The 20668-nt window shown below is 40.7% G+C and overlaps 1 protein-coding gene across 17 annotated transcripts in view; it reads left to right on the top strand.

Moving 5' to 3' along the window:
- LOC102925382 (TLE family member 1, transcriptional corepressor) overlaps window positions 1–20668 on the top strand; it is a 97112-nt gene that overhangs the window by 52739 nt on the left and 23705 nt on the right. For 8 of the 17 annotated variants that reach the window (XM_076564386.1, XM_015999938.3, XM_015999940.3 and 5 more), the window contains 7 exons: window positions 10997–11107; window positions 14539–14592; window positions 15325–15477; window positions 17460–17604; window positions 18192–18293; window positions 18577–18773; window positions 20000–20076. In XM_076564386.1, the coding sequence (XP_076420501.1) occupies window positions 10997–11107; window positions 14539–14592; window positions 15325–15477; window positions 17460–17604; window positions 18192–18293; window positions 18577–18773; window positions 20000–20076 (839 nt within the window). The remainder of the gene's footprint in view (window positions 1–10996; window positions 11108–14538; window positions 14593–15324; window positions 15478–17459; window positions 17605–18191; window positions 18294–18576; window positions 18774–19999; window positions 20077–20668) is intronic. The other 9 variants (XM_076564388.1, XM_015999935.3, XM_006981410.4 and 6 more) reach the window with 2 other exon arrangements.

Below are 20668 nucleotides of genomic sequence, written 5' to 3'. Positions count from 1 at the left end.
ATTCTATTATTTCCACAATGTGGGTCTTGGGAATTGAACTCAGGTTGTCAGGCTTGGTGGCAAGTGTCTTTATCTTCATACACACACACACACACACACACACACACACACTCAAATTCCTATGAGCTGTGCCTCACATTGTAGCCCTTGGGTGCTGGGTCACAGGTGTGTGCCAACATCCTGAACTTTTTTGTTAGGAGTTTAGGAAAAAGATTGCACTTTGACAAGCTCGGGATCCCCTACCATGTTCCCATTTAGAATAGGTACTGCTTTAAAAGTTCTCTTTGAGATGGATACTGCTGTGCTTCTGGTATTGGGATTTGTCAAGGGGTATGGATAATTATTAAATAGAGAGGTAGTTAGGTTTTAAATTATTATAGCATAGGGTTTTCTAGGTAGTTTTAGGAGGAAGGGAAGAAAAGAAGACAGACAAAGCTTTAACTGGTAAATAAAATACCTGACAGACAAGAGTATAAGGTTGAGTAAATTCGCTTTGACTTATGAAGTGACCTTTATGGTTTACTATTTTGGTTTCATTGTAGACTGTCATCTTTTCTTCTATGTTCATTCAGTAGAGTACAACATTGTAAAACCCCAGTTTCGAACCTATACATTCAGCAGAAGATGTGAAGGGCTGTGCTGTGTGTGTTTCATCTGAATTCATTTTATTTGAGAGGGGACTTGTGTAATTTAATATTTCCTCTCTTACTACTATTTAACCTTAAATGAATACATTCGTTAAGTGCTCCCTGCATGTAAGGCATCTACAGTTAGGAGTATGTAGCTATGCAACAAAGGCATTTTGTCTGTCAAAGACAGGACAAGTAAGAGAAATGCTAAAAGACCAGCTGTGATGTCATAGTTCTGCAAGTGTTTCCATTGGCTCCGGACTCAGAAATGCTTTCTGCACAAACAGGTTTTCACATTGAAGCTGCTAGAGGTCTTACCTGTATGTAATTTCTCCAGTGGCTACTTATAATTTTGGCTGAATGATGTATACAAGTACTTAATCATTGGAGGAGGTGAGGGTGTGGTAGGAGGGGACCAGTTGCATGCTCCTTTTTTAATTTAGTTAGCATATAAAATAAGGTTTTGTTATGGCCTTTTTAGACTTAGGTGTTTCTTTGTTCATATTTACTTACCCTTTGCCCTTCCTCCCGTCCTTCACTTCTCCTTTGTTTCTTTCCTTTTTTCAAATAGCCCCTCCCTCTAGTTGGATCCTTAAAGGAGTATGAAACAGTTCTTGAATTTTAGGAAGCTATGGATTATTTTTAAGTGTGCATTAGAGTCAGTAAACTTCATAGAAACGTGGAGGATCCCAGGCACACACTAGTCTACAGAATAATCTAAAAGAAGTGATGGCTTGTGTCCTTTAATGTGTCAGATTTTTGACATGTTTGAAAGTATATGCATGTATGTCTACTGTTTTTCCTGCCTAATAACTGGGCAATCTTGGGTGGTGAGATAAAATGGGGAAAGTACACTAGTTGTGGCCAAACATTAATTGATTCTGTAGAGGAGTTAAATTGTTCTGTTTTCCTAAGTTAGTTTTTAATGCAGTTATATAAAATTAAGTAGCTTTTCAACTTGGAGTAAAATTGAATATGAGAAGCAGTGGGTAATGAGATGTGTCTACTCTTAGTGCCTAAAAGACTGTCGTACGATACCTGATAAAGCACTTGGAGGTGTGAATATGAGTTTATCTGAGTTTACTTTGCTCTTTGCTGCCATCCTCCTTCACCAAAGAGATGAAGATGGTTGCTACAGGCTGATGGTTTCAAACTGATCTGACTCAGTGTTTCTTCTTTTTAATTAAAATTACTGAGGACCCCTAAGGAATTGTTTCTCTTGGTGATATACTTTGACATTTACAAGATTAGAATAAAACTTAAAAAACCATTTAGGTACAGAGCCACTCAGTTGTATTAGTTACTTTTTAATATTAATGAAAAAGCAATATTTTCTTTGAAAAAGGCTTTTAATGGATGAATTTGCTTTTTTCATATTTGCAAATATCTCTAGTGCTGACTTAAACGTTGCTAGGTTCTGATCAGCCATTATTCAGTCTGTGATACAGTCGCTTCCATTTGTCATTCTTGAAGAAAATTTGTCTGAAGAGATTGTGAGTCTCTGGTACCTTCTTTTTTGCCGGGGGGTGGGGGTTGGGGGGGAGTCTCTTCAGTCAAACTCAGACAACTTGAGCCATTAGTACACTGACTCCTTACTGTTATTTTTTCCAATTCTTTTATATTAATATTTTTAAATCAAATGCAAAAAATGGGCATATGCAGAGGAAATGGGGTGTGGCTTCAGCTGTTTGGTAGGTGCTTAATCTTTATCCTCAATGATAGTGTTACTCAGTTTGTTCGTTTATGTTTTTAGGTTAGACAACAAATGAACCTTAACATAGGCAGTATGTTTTAATGTAAAAACATAAAAAATAACGTTCTATGAACAGAATGTTCCCAGTGGATGAGCCAGAACGTAATAACCTTGGAGGGCTTGTAGCATAACTATTGGGCTTTTCCTGATTGTCACTGTTTGTTTTGTTTTAAATTTGACCTGTAATTCTCAAAATCTGTACTTTGCCTGCCTGATTTTTTTCTTTTAATTATCTTATATGCAGATGTGTGTGAGTGCAGGTGTGCCATGATGCACATGGAGAGGTCAGAGGACAATTTGTAGGAGTTTGTAGGAGTGGGCTCTCTCCACCAAGTGGGTCCAGGGATCAAACTTGGGTCATTAGTCTTACTAGTAAGCTCTACTTCCTGAGCCAACTTTCTAGCCTCATCCTTTTATTAGACACAAGGTCTCACTCTTTAGTCCAGGCTCATCTTAGACTTATGTCAGTTTTCCTGCCTCTGCCTTCTAAGTGTTGGGATTATAGGCAGGAGTCCATCATGCCTGTTTGCTGTTGTTGTTTTGCTTTTTAATTATAAGTACAGCTATTTTTTGAACAAATAAATAATACTGAAGGAAGGCCATACTCAGCATATGAGTGTTTGCTTACATGTATCTCTGCATCACATGCATATCTCTTATCTGTCAAGACCAGAGGAAGGCATAGATCCATTGAAATAGACAGTTGTTAGGCACTGTGTGGGCCCTAGGAACTAAACATGGATCCTTTGCAAGAGCAGTAAGTGTTCTTAACTGCTAAGCTATTAATAGTGTGTGTATATTATATTAATATTGCTAAGCTATTAATAAAGTGTGTGTGTATATATATATATATATTACATATTGTACAAATGTTTCGGTTGGTTTAAAGGTGACTTGCATTAAATTTTGACTCAAAAAGTATGAAACACATCTACTTGAAATACTTGGCATTGGAGGACCAACAAATAATTATGTTTTTAAAAAGAAATGGTTTAACAGTCTAGATGTGATAAGTACACACCTGTAATCCCCGTACGTTTGGGTACTTCTCCCCTTTAAATACAAGCAGGAGAACCATGGGGAAAGGTATTTCATGACCTGAGCTCAGTCTCTGGAACCCATGTTGTAGAAAGAGAGAATTGTCTTCTGCAAGTTGTCCTCTGACCTTTACATGCATTCTGTGGTGGTTGTATACCCCTAATGATACATACGCATACACAAAAATATTTTAAAAATTCAAAGTACAAGTTGTACAATGCAGTTATATATGTGAGGGTCCATCTGCCTGGATGGCGTGTGTCATCCATGGAGCTGGTTCATCCATGGAGCTGGTCCAACCAAGCAGGCATGTTCAGTACAGTACATTCAGCTTTGTTGAAAGTAAATAAGGATAGCAAGGCCTCTTTTGCCTGACTGTCAACAAATTAAATTTTGACTGGATTTGTGAAGAGATGGCTTGGAAATACAGGCTAAAATGGAGCTGACTCCTGTAAAATGTTGACTTTCAGGCACAGTAGGAAATGTGAACTGTTCTTAAGCAGTTGCCACTCTGTACATAACTGTTTTGGCAGAATTTAAAACTTCTTGTTGTGAATTAAGTCCTGAAGTAGGCAGGCCTAGTGATCTTAGGTGGTTGAGTTGGTGTGTACCTGTGACAGGTGTGGGTGGGATGTCTTTCATCAGATGAGTTCTAAGACCTGTGCTACCTAGGAAAATTCTTGGGTCTGTCCCACTGTGATTATTACAAAAACCGGTGTCTTTCACCAACAGCCAGTTGCGTTTTTTTTTTTTTCCTTTATTTTATTTTTATGTGTATAAGTGGTTTGTCTGTGTATATGTCTGCACCAACAGTGTGTCTAGTGCCCTCACAGGCTACAGGGCATTGGATCTTGCACGGAAGATGGCTGTAAGCTGCCACATAAGTGCTAGGAAGTAAACCCAAGTCCCTTGGAAGAGGAGCGAGTGCTCCTAACCACTGAGCCATCTCTCCAGTCCCCATAGCCAGTTTTAGGCTTCAGTTTGTATCTTATAATTCAAAAGCTTGTGAGCAGGCATGTGGTTCTTTTCCCTTTTCCTTTTGTCATTGTGATGATTACTATTTCCCCACTGGACATTCAGATCAGCAGCCAGTATGACATCTCAATATTTGAGGTGAGTTGTGGATGTAAGTGCTGTCAGAAATCCAAATGACTCAGGTACTGACCTAATGTTTTCTCATTGTGGGACCTTTTTTTATATTAGAAAACCCAGTTTGAGTATCTTTTCTGAAGTGCTTGGATCTGAAGGTATCTCAGACTTGAGTTTTAGATTTGAGAATATTTATAGACTTATATCCTACTCTTAAGAATTTAAAACCTTAAATGCTCTGAAGTACAAAGCACTCAAAAAGTCCAAAGTGCTGAAAAAGTTCAGATTTAGGAGCTTTGTAAGTATTGCATTTTATAATAGAGATTCTCATCCATATCTGGGCGATAGAGAGCAGAAAAGGCACCAAAGTACCCGAGTAAGGAAGGCTTGGCACACTGACTTTGCTGTCTCTAGGTTATGAGTTGGGGACGTGATTCTGTTAAAGTCATTTAGGTTATTTTTATGTATTTGTTCTGCTTTGCTTTACCTGGAGAAGGAGTGTAAAGGGCAACTTGTGGGGTGAGAGTTGTGGTTTAATGCATGACATCCAGGTACAATATCACAGGCTTAGTCTCATCTCCTGCAAGGCCCAACTGCATTTGACAGGACAGGTGTCTGTGGTCCAGCTACAACTTACCCACATTATGCATGTAACTGAGAGACAGATTAGCCCTCTTCAGGCCGGCTACAGAGTTTGGGGAGGTGATGTGTGTGCCCTGTAGACACATTTTCTACTTTCTGTGCTTTTGACAAGTGGCTAATCCCTATGGTTATGAGTTAAAGTACATTTGTTAAAGAGGGTAGTAGAAAATGTGAATGACTGATTTGTACTGCTACAGAAGTATAGTGTAGGGTGATGGCTTGATTGCCATCATGTGTAGGTGGAGACAGCAGACAGATGTGATGGGGTGCATCTTTGCCTAATTGTTTTAATGTTCCCCGAGAAGTTAATTGTCAGTGTGGAGTGTGCTATCAAATTAGGTTCCCACTGTCTTGTCTTAGTGTAACTGAGGATAAATGAGGTGTCACGAGTCTCCAATCTGTGCCTCTGACACAAACACTTGTCCTGCAGGGCAGAGAATGTTCCCAAGGGAAGCAGTATAGCAGCTTGAGAATCCACTGGAACTGTGCTGTTTTGATATTAGGAAAGCCTGTCTAACTTTGGCTGTGTCCACGAGTGGTTCTCCTGTTTGCTAATGGTAGTTTCAAAGTTGATACTTTTTGGCAGAAGTTACCCAGGTGCATGGAGGCTTATGAGACTAATGTTTGAGAAATGGAGCATTCGCAAGGCATATCGTTAACTTAAATTTCCAGGATTCTCTGAGTAGACCTGTGCAATCACTACTGATAAGGTGCTAAAAAATCTCTTGGAACAAGATCATAAAGACTGGCTTTTATCCTTATCAAAGTGCCTGGGTCTTCGCTGCCTTGTTTAGTAGGTTCTTAGCTTGCAATGACAGATCAAGATAAAATAACACCAGGCTTGCTTGAGGGTTAGCTGATGCTTATCCTGTACTTTCTTACAGGAAAGTATGGTTGTAAAATTGCATTTGGATGTTTAGATATTTTAAGAAACTGTTGACCTCCTTTACCCTTAGGTTAAATACTTTGCTGACTGTCTTGCTCAGACTTAGCCATTTACTGCAATAGAAAATGCCCTGGTGTGTTTTATGAAGGATGTTCTCTGTCATGACATTGTCACCTCAAGGGAATATACACATGTTGTTTTCCTTTAAGGGGAAAAAATTTTTTTTTGAGATAGGTGTTCATGTAGCCCAGGCTGACCTTGAACTGCTTGCCCATAGCTCCTAAATGCTACAATTTCAGGCTTATACCACTCATCCCGGGTTGTGTTACTGGGAGTTCCTCTCTTGAAGAACTTCACAGCTGTTCTGTGGGTAGTATGGGTAGATGTGACCCTAGCAAGTATCATATCTGTAATACTCATTTGTTTGCTGCTGGTATAGATGCCCCAAGATTTGTTCTGCTGAAATAATTCCAGGTTGTCATAAGAGAAGAAGCCCCTTTGTTTTGGGTAGCATACCTCTGCTCTTAACCCTGTCCAGTCATTTCCTGTGTAATTTCTTCATACAAACAGGATGAAGTTAGCAAGCAAGGTTGATCTGTGTTTTCTTTCTCAAATATGTCAGATAAGTCTCTCTCCTTTGATTTCACTTGGCTCCAGAGCGTAAGCATGTGCCGCACATAAGGCTATAGTTTCAGAATTTTAGTTTATTTTGTAAACATTGTTTTCAAACTTCGGTTTGCTCATGTTTGTCATATTTCCATGGCCTGCACACATCCATGTTTAGTTCCTGTAAAAAAAAAAAAAAAAAAAAAACCAACAACGTTAAGTATGATGATCTTGTTTATTTAACAAAATTTTAAAACTAAAACTTAATATACAGCCTGAAAAATCTCAGTCCTCAAGACATTTGTAATAGAATTCTGTCCAGTGTTTTCAGTGTTTGAGAAGTGACAGTGTATGAGAAGCCCTGTAGATTGTTTAAATTTTCAGTTACAAGGTGAACTGACAGCCTCTTGGCCAGGACAAGAGCCTGCCTGTCAGCATGACAACACTGGATATGGTTTTCATGTTGGTCAAAGTCTGACACGATGAAGTCTTGACCTGGCAGGTGAATATTTAAAAACGGTGTCTATTTGATATGTTCTGTGTGGTAAATTAAAATCTTGAAAAACGTGAGCTCTGGGAAGAGCCCTCTGCCATGGCATCATGTCTATAGAACTCTTGTCTGTAGGGAATAGCACCCATGGATGTGATAGGAGTGGATGTATTGCTTGTGGCTCTGCTGAGGGCTTTGCCAGTGCTTGTCTCATCTCATTAGTGGTAGGATTTATGACTGGAAAGGCAGGAAGTCTTATCTCTTTTTGGTATTATGTATGTGGAGTTGTGCTTACCTGTGCAAGAGTATGGGGAGGCTTTAGGTAGAGTTTGGCTGTCTTCTTAGGTTACTCCCCACCTTTGTGTTTGAGACAGGTTCTCTCTGAACCAGGTGCTGGCCATTTCATTATTATTTGTGTTATGCATTTTGTTTATATTTATTCTTTGTGTGCGTGTGTGTGTGTGTGTGTGTGTGTGTGTGTGTGTGTGTGTGTGTGCCTTACTTGCCTGCATTAGTTTATGTGTACAGATACCTAAGGAGGCCCAGGACATTGGATTCCCTGGAACTAAAATTACAGAGAGCTGTGAACCTCCTGATGCAGCTCCTGAGAACTGAAACCAGGTCCTGTTAATGCTGTAACCACTGAGCATTCTCTCTTGACCCCCATTATCCTCCCCCCCCCCTTTTAAGAGAAATCTCATGATATTTCCCAGTATGGTCTGCTCACTTAGAAGTAGACTATATTCATTTTTCTTAATTGTATGTTCACATTTGGTGTGGAAAGTCTGAAAACAAGATTGATCAAGAAATTGTGTGACTGACTGATAGTAAGGAAGGAGTATCCGAGAGCCTGTATCAGGCATTGGTTATGTCACATTAGAATGTGCAGCACTAGTTTACAGAGCCATTGTTGGTTTTATTTAAGTGATACAGTTGGATAAAATATTTCTGTTCAGAAAGCAAGCTTGAATTTACCTTTCTGGGAGAGGAGGCACTTATACTTTTGAATCTGTAAGTGGTAGAATGGTTCTAGTCGTGGGCCAGTCATCTCTACTGCCTGGACATTCGATGTTCCAGGTAAAACACAGAATAAAAAGGGTGTCTCTCAAAGGTAGCCTTGGCCTCTCCCCATACATGAATCAGGCTGTCTGTTGCGCTTGATGCTCTGTCCCGCATGTGTTGCTGAAAATTCAACGGAAGGCCTTACATGCTAGGCAAGTGCTTGGCCAGCTAGCTCACTGCTAGCTTTTTAGGAACTTTAAACAATTTCAATTTTATTGTTTTGCAGTCTTCCCTTAAATGCTTTTTAGATACAGTAGACTATAGATACCTCATGACATAGAATGATAAATTTTGAAGGAACACGGGGCCCATTCAGTCAGTGTTTATGTTTTATCTGTTAGTTCTTAATACATCTGTCAGTGACTTACAATGACCATCGAAATAACCGTCCCATCTTCAGCCATAGGAGCTGGCGGCAGGTGGGACACTAGAGCAGGACTTTTGTTTTCAGAAGAAATTCAGCAGTACCCAGGAAGTGACTTTGGGTTTTAGAAGAGCAAAGGAGAGACATCAAAGATAACAGTATATTGGTCAGTAGTTGGAACTCTGAGACATTGCCTGTTGCTGTCTGTGTAGCTCAGTCGGCTGGGGCATTACACTCAGAAAAACTGCTCATGCAGGCAACGCTACCATGATGTGTAGTCTCTTCCTTGGAAGGTGTACTGAAAGCCTAGTAGGTGTCTGGCAGTAGCCTGAGGCAGGGTTCCCTGACTCTGCCTGTGACTCTTCAGGCCTCCCAGGCCCACCTTCTTTGCTGCTTTGCTTTGAATTATATTTACAGAATCAAAGGCATGAAGAGATGCTTTGTTTTTTAACTGTAGTCTGCTCCTGTTACAAATGGGGCCAATTTTCAGGTGAGCAGGAATGTTCATTACTAGCCCAGTCCAAATTGAGGGGACATTACAGAGCTTTTCAAAACCTTTTCAGGTTACAGGCCTCATTTAAGCTGCTGAAATGGAAATTAAAGTAGTATGTTTTTAACTCACTGAAGCAGAGGCCTTCAAAGCATGGCAGCCTTAAAGGTCTGCCACTGAAATGTTACTGTCCTGGCAGAAACTATGGTGTCCCTGTACAAGTGCAGAATGCTTTGGGGTTTAGACTGAGTAGTCTCTGAGCAATCACCACTGATTTTGCAGGAGAGACTTTGAAGTTGCTCCAGACCTGGACTCAGTCACGTTTTTTGCCATGCACTTGTGCAGTGATACACAGCCCTACTCCTGATCCATTTGCTGGGTTCAGATCCTGGACATAACCTCGGGGCTAGAATGTATTGAATATACTGGTAACTGCTTTGCAGGAGCTGCATTAATTCTGCATCTTTTGCCAGCCATGGACCCTGATTGGAGTCTGAGTGTTGTAAAGAGGTAATTGTAATTAGTTCATGGATCCAGTCTGCTCACTTTTCAGGCCCAGCCACTGTAGGTCTTTGAGCTCCATATTGAATTGTGTGGATCCCTCTATCTTTTATCTCATCTTCCTGGCCATTTGTTTTGTTTGAACAATCATTACTAAAAAAAAAAAAAGAGAGAGAGAGAAAAAAGGCTCAGCTTTTAGAATCAACTCTCAAGTGTGACAAGAGGCTTCAAGCTGCCCTCTGGTCCCCAGGTTTCTTTTTTCTTTTTTTCTTTCTTCTGTGTGTGGTGGAGCTGGGAATACTGTGGGGTCCATGTTTTATCCCAGGGAGCTTTGAGAGCCAGCCACCTGGCTGATTATGTCTGGCTGGTAAAAAATGAAAACCCAGGGCCTTAAAAAAAATATGCCATAAAACATTCGTTTCTGGTACATACTGTTGTATTGTGGTCCTATTTGTGTCAGGAAAGGTAGCATAATTGCTGACCCGGGGCCCCACCCCCATGCTTAGTTCTCAGGCATCTTGGCAGCAATTGGGGTTATCTGGGCCTTGTGAAAGGCAGTTTCTGCATAGCTCATTCAACATTGTTCAAGGCAGTAACACACCACTGAACAAATTGCCCCCTTGCATATGCTAATCCAGCTCTTAAAAGAACTCTTTGTAACGTGTTCTGCTTTAGCTCGAGGGGAGATGGGAATTGGGAATTGAAGGGCTGTCCAGGTCATGTCATGTGACCCCAGAATATCTAAAATGCCTGTTTTCTTTGGGTCAGCAGTTCATATTCAGCATATGCTGATGAAAGTGTCCTGTGTAGTTTGTGGCAAAGATTAGTCCTCTAAATGTGAGGGCTGCTTTTGCTATTAAAGGTTTATAGCTGCCTAAGATTTCCTCTTTGAATATTAAATTTCACTGGTATTGGCGAACAGTGCCAGATCTTATTTTCAACAGTATATTAAAAGAATTTAAAAGTCCTTTATTGTGTGGAAAAGGTGATTTGCCATTTGGAACTACTGTTACTCCCTCCTGCATCTTTGGTGCCTTTTTAGAGTGGCTGGCACATGCTGACTTCTAGTCATAATATGTGCCTAACAGAATGTGATCTCAGGAGTTACTCAAAGACTGTTCATATTCCACACCAAGAAGTTGCAGTAAAAAGAATAAAAACACATCTACCCATATTCGGCAAGTGTCTGTTTTTCCAAGAGTAAACAGAAGCACATTTTTAGAGAATAGGGCCTCAAGGATCCACCAGGATTTAAAGTTTGATATAAAATCAGGTTTCTTTTAAGCTCTGTCTAAATTTTTGCCACTTGAGTCTTAAGACATGTGATTTTAACAGAGGTGCAAGATTGTTGGGATCCTGTTTCTAAAACAGTTCTTCCAGGTTGGGTTTTCATGCATATAAAGAGGCCTAGGAAGAAACCTTTATTAGTACTTTTTTGTCTTACAGAGTAATTCCCTCTTGGTCCCAGACAGCCTAAGAGGCACAGATAAACGCAGAAATGGCCCAGAGTTTTCCAGTGACATCAAAAAAAGGAAGGTGGATGATAAGGATAACTATGTAAGTGAATAAAGGACTTCTCATAATAATTGCTTACTTACTGCTTTCATTTTGAGTGAGTATCCAGGTATACTGCTAGAGTGTGGTAATTCTGTATGTATCATTTCATAATTGCAAAGCAGGTAAGTTCCTACATTGGAGGACTTTGTTTCCCTTCAGGGCTGTCTGTTATATACTTCATTTGGGCTTAGATTTTTTTTTCTTCTAACTTAGTTACTCACAAAGGGATTATGAAAGTATCAGGTTAGTTGTATAAGGCTATAGCACAAGTTCCTGGAGGGAGAGGCACAAGGATTGCAGTGTCACAGCCAAATTGGGCTATACAGTAAGACCTTGCATAGATAATATATAATATATTATATATATTATATATATATAGTAAAATCAATGTTTGTAGAGAATAGCTCTGTGGTACAATACTTTGCTAGCATATGCCAGGCCTTGGGTTTGATCTCCAGTATGGTAAAACACATACACACACACACACACACACACACACACACACACACACACCAAAAACACTACAAGCAAAATGTAGGCCTTGGAGGAAGTACTCTACTATGTAGTTGGGAAAGTTTAGACACAGGGTTCTGTTTCCTGTGGCTTGTCCAAGGCTTCAGCTAATAATAAGTAACATTTTGTGTGCCAGGATTAGTGCCAGGAACCCTGTGCAGTGACACAGATTACTTTATTTAGTTCTTATTATAACCTGCCAAGTTGGGTATCCTCTCCATTTCAGAGCTAAAGAAACCTACCCAGAGCTTGTGTTTCACCAGAGGTCATGATTAGTGAAACTCTCAAAGCACCTTATGCCAAAACCATGCTGTATTGAAGCTTTGAACCTGTTCTTAGAATTGGCATGTCCATAGAGGTCCTAGATCAGTCTACAGTTTGTATCGTGGTTTAATAAACATCTGAAGAACCAGTCATTAGCTCTCTCCACTTTCATCCAAGTCCTTTAAATATCCTTCTGCCCCTATCTGTTGCCCAGAGCTGCATGCATTTGCTTTCATTTGTAACATGAATAAATGTTAGCAATCAAGAAGGTGGTCTGTGATGTCCAGAAGGTGGGAAATTTGCTGATACCAGTTCTGTGTTACTAGTTTCTCCATGAGGCTTGTGTATTTAATTCAACAATGAGGGACTTGGAATCAGTATCTTGGCCTTACGGTTTTATGGTACTTATATGTCTTGTCTGGTTAGATAAATGGGCTTGGGGTGAGATAATGAGATTATGTGAGAACACATAGGAGGCCAAGTCTAAGGCCAGAACTCTTTGACAAAAGTTTACTGTATTGTGCTGGCTTATGCTTGCAGAAGGGCCTGTTACAGAGCTAAGCTTCACTTGCAGAAGACATGAGTGATTCACCTCATAACTCCTTTAGTCGGGTAAGAGGGTGCTGGAACTGAGGATCTGGACAATGGTGCAAAGCACTTAGATAGGATGAAGACTTAGATAGGAGAGGAAGACTGTGTTATATAGAAGAGTAAGACAAATTCAGTTTATCACAGCCTTTTATATGTTTATGAAGAAGTAAGTATAAGACAAGTGATTGAGGTCCCAAACAAGTGATAAAATGATGGAAACACTAATTATCCTACTTTGTCCATTATAATACTGTATAGGTATACCTCATATATTTCTTTTTCATTGAAAGGAAAGTTTTTTTTTTTTTTTTTCCTAAATTAAAAAGGAGTGTAGTGGTAGTGAATTGTTGGCTATATTATCTGTCTCACCTTTTCTGCTGTGGTCATTTTTATAATTTCTTTTCCTAGAAGGGAAACCCTTCTAGTTTTTATTTGTTCACCATTTCTTCTCTTGACATCTGAGAACATTCGTGCTTTTATCTGACACTAAGGAAAGTACATTTTGTAATTTTTTTTCAATGAAAGCATTTCAGTAAATTTTTAATTTACTGAAATTAAATTGGAAATTGCTCCTGACTTCTGCTTTGGCTCTCCATTTATGTTGCTGGTGAACTCCATGTTTTTTTTTATATTGTACTTGAAGTTGTGCTTGGCTTTGAAACTTCAAAACTACCCCTAGTGACATACTTCATCCAGTAAAGCCAAACTTAACCAAACATAGCCGCCAACTAGGGGCCAAGTTTTCAGACATCTGAGCCTATGGAAGACATTCTTATTCTAACCACCACACTAAAATAGAATTTTTCAAACTTTGATATGGGAGTGAACTCATCTTAAATTGAGCAGCTTTACTGAATGCTTTGCAGACTGAATGTAACTTTGAAATTTGCTGTGATTAGCCAACTTTGTAGTTAGTGATAAACAGTAAAGACCCTTATGCTTTATGGCAGTACCCTCCAGCTACCTCCATCTAGTTTCTTCCCATCCTTCCATATTTCATGCCAAAGAGCCGTACCTTTTTTTCTTGACCCCCATGTGTATGTGGTATGCTGAATGTACATGTGGATGCTTGAAGATGACATTGTGTGTCTCTGAAGCTCCAATTTTTTTTTTTTTGTTGTTGTTTGTTTTATTGAGTCAGAGTCTTGCCAGTTCTTCAGAGTTCATCTACCTAGAACGACCAGGGATCACCTGTCTCTTGCCTCCTGGGTGATGGGAGTACAGGTGGCCTCTAAGCCTGTATGGCATTTCTATGAGTTCTGGGGATTTAATCTCCAATCCTCATGCACAGAAAGTACCTTAGCCACTGACTTAAATCTCTTCAGCTACTCCACTGCCTATTTTTTTTCTTTCTCCTTTTTTTTTTTGAGACAGGATAGCTTATATAGTAGCCAGGATGACTTCAACTCTGTAGCCAGGTGTAACCTTGACCTAAACCTTCATGACTTGAGTATTGGTGTGTAGCACTACACCTGATATTGTATAGTTCTGGAGATCAGACCCAAAGCTTTGTCAGTAGTAGGCACTCAGTGAACTGAGCTTTATCACCAGCCCCCAGAAGTTTGTTCTTTACATGGATTAGAGCTTTTGATTTCTGTTACAACTAGTGGTCTCATGGGAAGATGGTGTAAGTAAATTATCTCATAGTCATGAGTTGTCTGAGTCCCATATTATCTAGTTGTGCATCTTCAAAGTGATATGTATCAAAGAAATGGTACACTATTCTTTACTTTGAAATCCATTGGACTAAGAATCCTAATATGAAGGTATACAAGATTCAAATTCTAAGAAAGATACTATTATTGCAGACATCAAGCCCTTCATGAGCAGGTTTAGATTAGGTAGCTGGCTTTCCCTGCAGCAGCATTCATGCTGAAGCTCTGTGTACCCCAGGTTAGAGGAAGAGGGGGAAAGGTGGTAGTAAATGCCTATAGGCTAGAAGGGAGCCTGCAAGCATGCCCTAAGTGTTTAGCTCTCTGCTACCAAGAACTATTGAAAGAAATTGAACTGGTCAAAACTTATTCTTAGCCTTTACTAAACAAAATTAATTTTTTTTTTTCCAGGACAGTGATGGGGACAAGAGTGATGACAACTTAGTTGTGGATGTGTCTAATGAGGTAACCATGCTTTTCATCAAGGTTTCTCTTGAATAGTATTAATAAAAATCCATTTGTAAGTGAGTGAAGTTGAGTCATAGTGTCTGTGTCTTATACCTTCACATACCAAGAATTTAATGGATGTTTAGGAATGGGGTAGTCATAACCTAACTGAAACTATAATTTCCCTTTTAAAAAATGAGGTCTGGCCGGGCGGTGGTGGCGCATGCCTTTAATCCCAGCACTCGGGAGGCAGAGCCAGGCAGATCTTCTGTGAGTTCGAGGCCAGCCTAGGCTACCAAGTGAGTCCCAGGAAAGACGCAAAGCTACACAGAGAAACCCTGTCTCAAAAAAACAAAAAAAAAAATAAAAATAAATAAATAAATAAATAAAATAAAAAATGAGGTCTGGAGACATAGCTCAGTTGAAGACTGTTTGCCTACCAATGGCATAGATAGACCTGGGTTTGATGCCCAGCACCACCAGGAAAAAAGAAAAGAAAAACTGTTTCCTAAGTCATTTTTCATTTCTGTGTTGGATGTCTGACTAGAAGACGCTCCTGGGTATGGGGAGGGATGTGATTATTTTTCCTCTGGTATGATCCTGAGTATGTTATAAATACCATCTTGGTCATTTAGTACCTGACACTCCTCCTCAAATCTGAAAGATTTTCAGTATTATCCTTTAATTGAGAATGTGGAAAAGTATGTACATTCTGAACTAAAACATGTCAACTTCTTATTGTGTGTTGAGGACCCTTCTTCTCCACATGCAAGTCCCACACACTCACCCCGGGAAAACGGAATTGACAAAAACCGCCTGCTGAAGAAGGACGCTTCAGGCAGCCCAGCATCCACAGCCTCCTCTGGAAGTTCCTCTTCTCTGAAATCCAAAGAAGTGAGCCTGGTAGGTGGAAGCTGATTTTCCCTTGGGAGACACTGCAGTATGTGTCTGCTTGAAGGTTAATATGTTCAAGTATTGAAAAAGAAGCACTTTCTGTCATATTCACTGTTCTCAGTTGTCTCTTGGGCCATGATTAGAGTAGTTGTGTAGGCTTCTCTGTGCATCATTTTCTTCCTTAGATATGTTTATGACTCTGCTCTGTGAAACTTAACAGTTGGCAGGAAATAATTGTCTTAAGACTGTAGTTGTGGGTCTTGACCCCTTTGGGAGTTCACATGACCCTTTCACAGGGGTTGCATATCAGATATTGCGCATATCAGATATTTACATTACTATTCATAATAATAGCAAAATTACAGTTAGAAAGTAACAGTGAAAGTAATTTTATGGTTGAGGGTCACCACTGTAGCTGAAAGTTTTTCTGAAAACTTCAGCTACACACTACAACATGATGAACTATAGTAAAAAGTTGCAGCATTAGGAAAATTGAGAACTACAGTCTTAAGGTATCTTGATTTTCTTAAGCTACTGTTTATTGGAAAACTTAGCCATTGTGCCAGGCCATGTCACATCAGGATTAGTAGGTACACTGGAGGCTTGGGATATGCAGTAGTAGTGAATGCATCATAGATCATTCATGTGGTCATTTATTCACTGAACAAACTTTGTAAAACTGAGGATGGTGGAATATGTCTGCAGTGCTAGTGCTTGAAAGGATACGGCAGGAAGGAAGCTCTTGAGATGGGAGTCAAGTCTGCTACCTTATGACACTGCCTTAAAGTTAATCCTTACATGGTGGCCTTGGTGCTACCCTTTTACCCAAGAGTAAAGCCAAGCCTGAGTGACTTGTTGAGAACAATCTCTTAAATCCTAGGCCAGAACTGGGGTATTTGGCTCACTTTGTTTTCTACACCCTGGTAGTTCTTGAGCTATGTTCTAGAGGCACAAGGAGTCTTGAGAGATAAAAGAAGACCCCTTTTTATCCTGTTACTATCCTGTTATAAAGGTCTCTGGCAGGTGATAAATCTCCTGTCTGCTCTGGTCGAGCCTCATTAGCTCAGTAGCCACATAGGTGGCTATACCTCTCTCCAAAGAGGAATTCTTTTTAGGCCTTTGTTTAAACATATGAGACAGGTACTTTGTAGTTGGAAGGTTTCTCCAGTCCCGCCCGGCCCTGCAATCCTGCAGCCACTTATAAAATAATCACTCAGAGGCTCAATATTATTTACAAACTATATGGCCTATGGCAGCTAGCCTCTTGCTAGCTATTTCTTATATCTTAAATTAATCCATTTCTATTAATCTATGTTTTGCCACGTGTTCTGTGGCTTACTGGTCTGTTGGCATGTTGTTTCTTGGGCTGCAGGCTGGTGTCTCCCCAGACTACCTTTCTCTTTGCTATCTCCTTGGATTTCCTGCCTGCCTCTAAGCTGCCTTGCCATAGGCCGAATCAGTTTATTTATTAAGCAGTGGGAACAACCTATGTTCACAGTGTACAGAAAGATATCCCCCAGCAATACTTCTAGAACTTTTATCTTGGAAATGCTGATTTGACTTTGAAATAATTGGCAGTTCCACTGTCTATCACTGTCAATCTGAATCCCCAAAAGGTGAGGCTGGGAAAAGGGTTCCACTTCAGATATGCCCTTGCGAGTAACTTGGAAAGAATCTCTGTATGGTCATCATTCTAACATGGCATGGAGCCAGAGTTCACAAGCTTGATGGAAAATTCTTTTTAAAATAAAATTTGTGGAGGAAGAACTGTGATCATGCTCTGTGTCTCCTGCTCAAGTTTTAATCTGGCAGGAAGAGGAAAGGTCAACATTTCTCTCTCACAAGTTAATGCTGTCAACATTGTGTGGATTTATGAAAATTGGCTGGGGAGTAACTAGAAGGTGCCCAGTGTCCCAGCTGCTGTTGTGATAAATTGTGTAATATGGCTTGGATTAAAAATAATACTCATTTAATTTGTTTAATGATACCAGCATGAAAAAGCCAACACGCCTGTTCTGAAATCCAGCACACCAACGCCTCGGAGCGACATGCCAACCCCGGGCACCAGTGCTACTCCAGGCCTTCGTCCAGGTCTCGGCAAGCCTCCAGCCATGGAGCCCCTTGTCAACCAAGCAGGTCAGCACCCCTTCTCCTGCTGTGCTTTGTTTCTTCCATCCCCAGCTTGATGTGTTGTCTGCTAATCCCGTGACAGTTTGCCCCTGAATGTGAAGCACTTAAAGCTGTCCTCCTGTCTCTGAAAAGGCATGGTAACAAACACATTTGTCCTGGGTTCCAGCAGCTGCACCAATTAGTCTCCAACTATTTACGTTCAGCTTCTCTTTTATTTCAAAATAATTCAAATCCTAGGGATTACTGTTAAGTTTCTGGTAATTATTTCAAACATAATCTTACAGACTCTGTCATTGCATGTCTGGTGTTGTCAATATTGACCAAAATGGCTTGCTGATTTTATAGCCAAAATATACATTTTGCTGCCTGTAGTTGCCTGTTGGTTGGTTGTTTGGTTGCTACATTTTCAGGAATCAGTGGTCCTTTGCTGGAAATTGACAGGGTTTTGCTGAGACTCTAGCCCACGAGGCCACTCATAACTTTGAATTTGATCATCCTCACTGTACAAATTAAAACGTTAACAGCCCGAGTCCAGGGGGAAATAGCACCAGAATGCCCCTGCTAAAGCCCTGCTCTGGTTTGCATAAATCCAGGATTTGGTTTTCATTTGGAATTGGTACCAGGGAGTGGAAAGTTCGGACTGAAGGAGAAATCTTGGATTTTATCCAGAAAATCTTCTTTTGAGATTAAGTCAGGTAAACATGAAGTATCTGTGCCTTGGCTTGCCCTTTGTGAATTGGGTGCAAAGATGTTGATTAATCCTCCTGGCTTCCTGGTGCGGCTGCTTTGCCAATAAGGAAATATGGGGGTTGTGCTTTCTGTCCTGGAGGAGAATTCAGCTCTGGGAAGGATTGGACCTTGTGTATAGATTGGGGCTGATGATCTCCATTCCCTTCACCATCAAATCTAATGACTGGAATCACTGGTCAGGTTTGACCTGATGGTCAGTCTCATCACACATGGCATGTTTCCTTGCAGCAGCTGGCCTGAGGACGCCCCTGGCAGTGCCTGGCCCATACCCTGCCCCCTTTGGCATGGTGCCCCATGCGGGCATGAATGGAGAGCTGACCAGCCCTGGCGCTGCCTATGCAGGTCTACACAGCATGTCTCCACAGATGAGTGCTGCAGCTGCTGCAGCTGCTGCAGCAGTGGTTGCCTATGGTCGCTCCCCAATGGTAGGTCATATGCTTGCATGTGCCCCGTGGGAGTGGGCAGCCCAAAGAATGCAGGACAAGAAGTGTAGGGCTGTGGCAGTGGGCTTCTGCGTATGCAGACCGGGATGAAAGGCGTTGAGTTGTATCCTGGGGGCTTGGATCTAGAATGCATGCCCTCACTGCCCTGAGAAGGATACAGCCAACTCCATGCTTGGGAACAAACACTAAAGATGATTCCCACTGTTCAGGCCACGTATTTACCTTCCTCTTGTCAGCCTTCGTCAGTATGCTGGTTCATTAAGCTAGGGCAAATGCCTTTTGTTTCATTGTGTCTGTGGATGAAAAAGGCAGTGTTTAGAGGTTCCTTGCATGGTTCCAGGATAGATAAGGCTTTCTCTCACCAAAGTAAAAATTTAGTCGGAAAGTACTGAAATAATTTCAGTGCTTTTTTTTCTTTTTGAGCTCTTTTCCTTTTCCTACATCTTAAGAAAAACATTGGAGAAGCCATGCTTTTTTTTCCCTTCCATGCCTATATGTTCTTTAAAAGTGAATACCCTAGCTTATGTAAAAGGAGTTATTTGTGTATGACATGGCAGATTTTAAAACCATAGAGCCAGCCTTTCCATGTTGCCCCACCTTCTGTCACTCAAATGGCCCAGTTTTTTAACCTAAAAGCTAAAGAACTGTATTTGGAGGGTCAAATTGTACCAGGGAAGGGTGTAAAGTAAATCTCACAGAAAATTTTTCCTGTAAGCCATTTGAAATATATTGTGAACAATATTTTTTTTCCTTAATCTCCTTCATTGGATTACCCCTTGAATCTAGTGTGATAAGTAGCTAATTGTTTTTATGCACAAAGATGGCATGGGAATCTAAATACTGACCAAGATGAGTGAGTTGCATGCAGCAGTTTTGGTTACCCCAGCGAAGGAGTAGGGGGTGGGGGAGGTGCTCTTGGAACTTGAGGATAGCAGCCTGTTTTGCTGTGTAAACATTGCGTGGTGCTCTGAACTGCCCCCAAGGAAGAACAGAATGAAATAGCCCATGATATTAGTGCTAGACTGGTTAGTATCCTCCTGCACTTCCTTGGTAAGATAGGACATTGTATATTTTCTTTTGAGAAATACCAGCCATTGTTACAGTGCCCACTTACATTGCTTAGGGGGTAAATGGATTTCTTAAGTGAACTCAATATCCATAGAGTATCTGTCTTACATAAGCTGAGTCTGCCACACTTTTATTTCTAGGTTGGTTTTGATCCTCCTCCCCACATGAGAGTACCTTCCATTCCCCCAAACCTGGCAGGAATACCTGGGGGGAAACCGTAAGTACATTTGTTCCTTGGTTTTAGTTTGTTTCAGAGGTGGTACTATCAGTAGTCTGGAATTCCCAAGGGAAGATAGGCTTGGACGTTTCCAAGGAGACTTCTGAGAAGTATTAACACTTTTCTATAAATAGACAACTTGTAGGTGTCGTGCCTCTGGCTTCTCCCTGTGCATGAGCTCCTGAGCTCAGGCATTTAGTTAATTTTTGAAGAGAAACTATAGAAGATGAAGACAGGTAGGAAGAAAGAGCTGGCGGTGATAGGCCCTCCTACCTGATCCTTCTGCAGGAACTTGATGCCTTGATGCATGGTTGGAAGGCAGTTGCCACATTTTCACTGGTGCTGTACCCAGGCAAACTGTCATTTCTTTACCCAGGACAATGCGACCTTTTCCTTATTTTGGTAGAAATAAGTTATTAGATTGGTCAGTCCTATGGGGCACCCTTGTCCCAGTATGGATAGGTGCTTTATTTTGCCATACAACACTTATCAAAAGCAAAGTTTCCGTATGGGGAAACAAGAGGCTTAAAGGCTACAAAAGCATCCAGAATGTGCAAACATCAGTTGTTTATTCTGACTCACCAAACCATCA

The sequence above is a fragment of the Peromyscus maniculatus genome, chromosome 2, assembly GCF_049852395.1.
Source record: "Peromyscus maniculatus bairdii isolate BWxNUB_F1_BW_parent chromosome 2, HU_Pman_BW_mat_3.1, whole genome shotgun sequence".
Lineage (NCBI taxonomy): Eukaryota > Metazoa > Chordata > Mammalia > Rodentia > Cricetidae > Peromyscus > Peromyscus maniculatus.
Note: the sequence above shows the minus strand (reverse complement) of the source record. Positions and strands in the feature narration are given on the sequence as shown.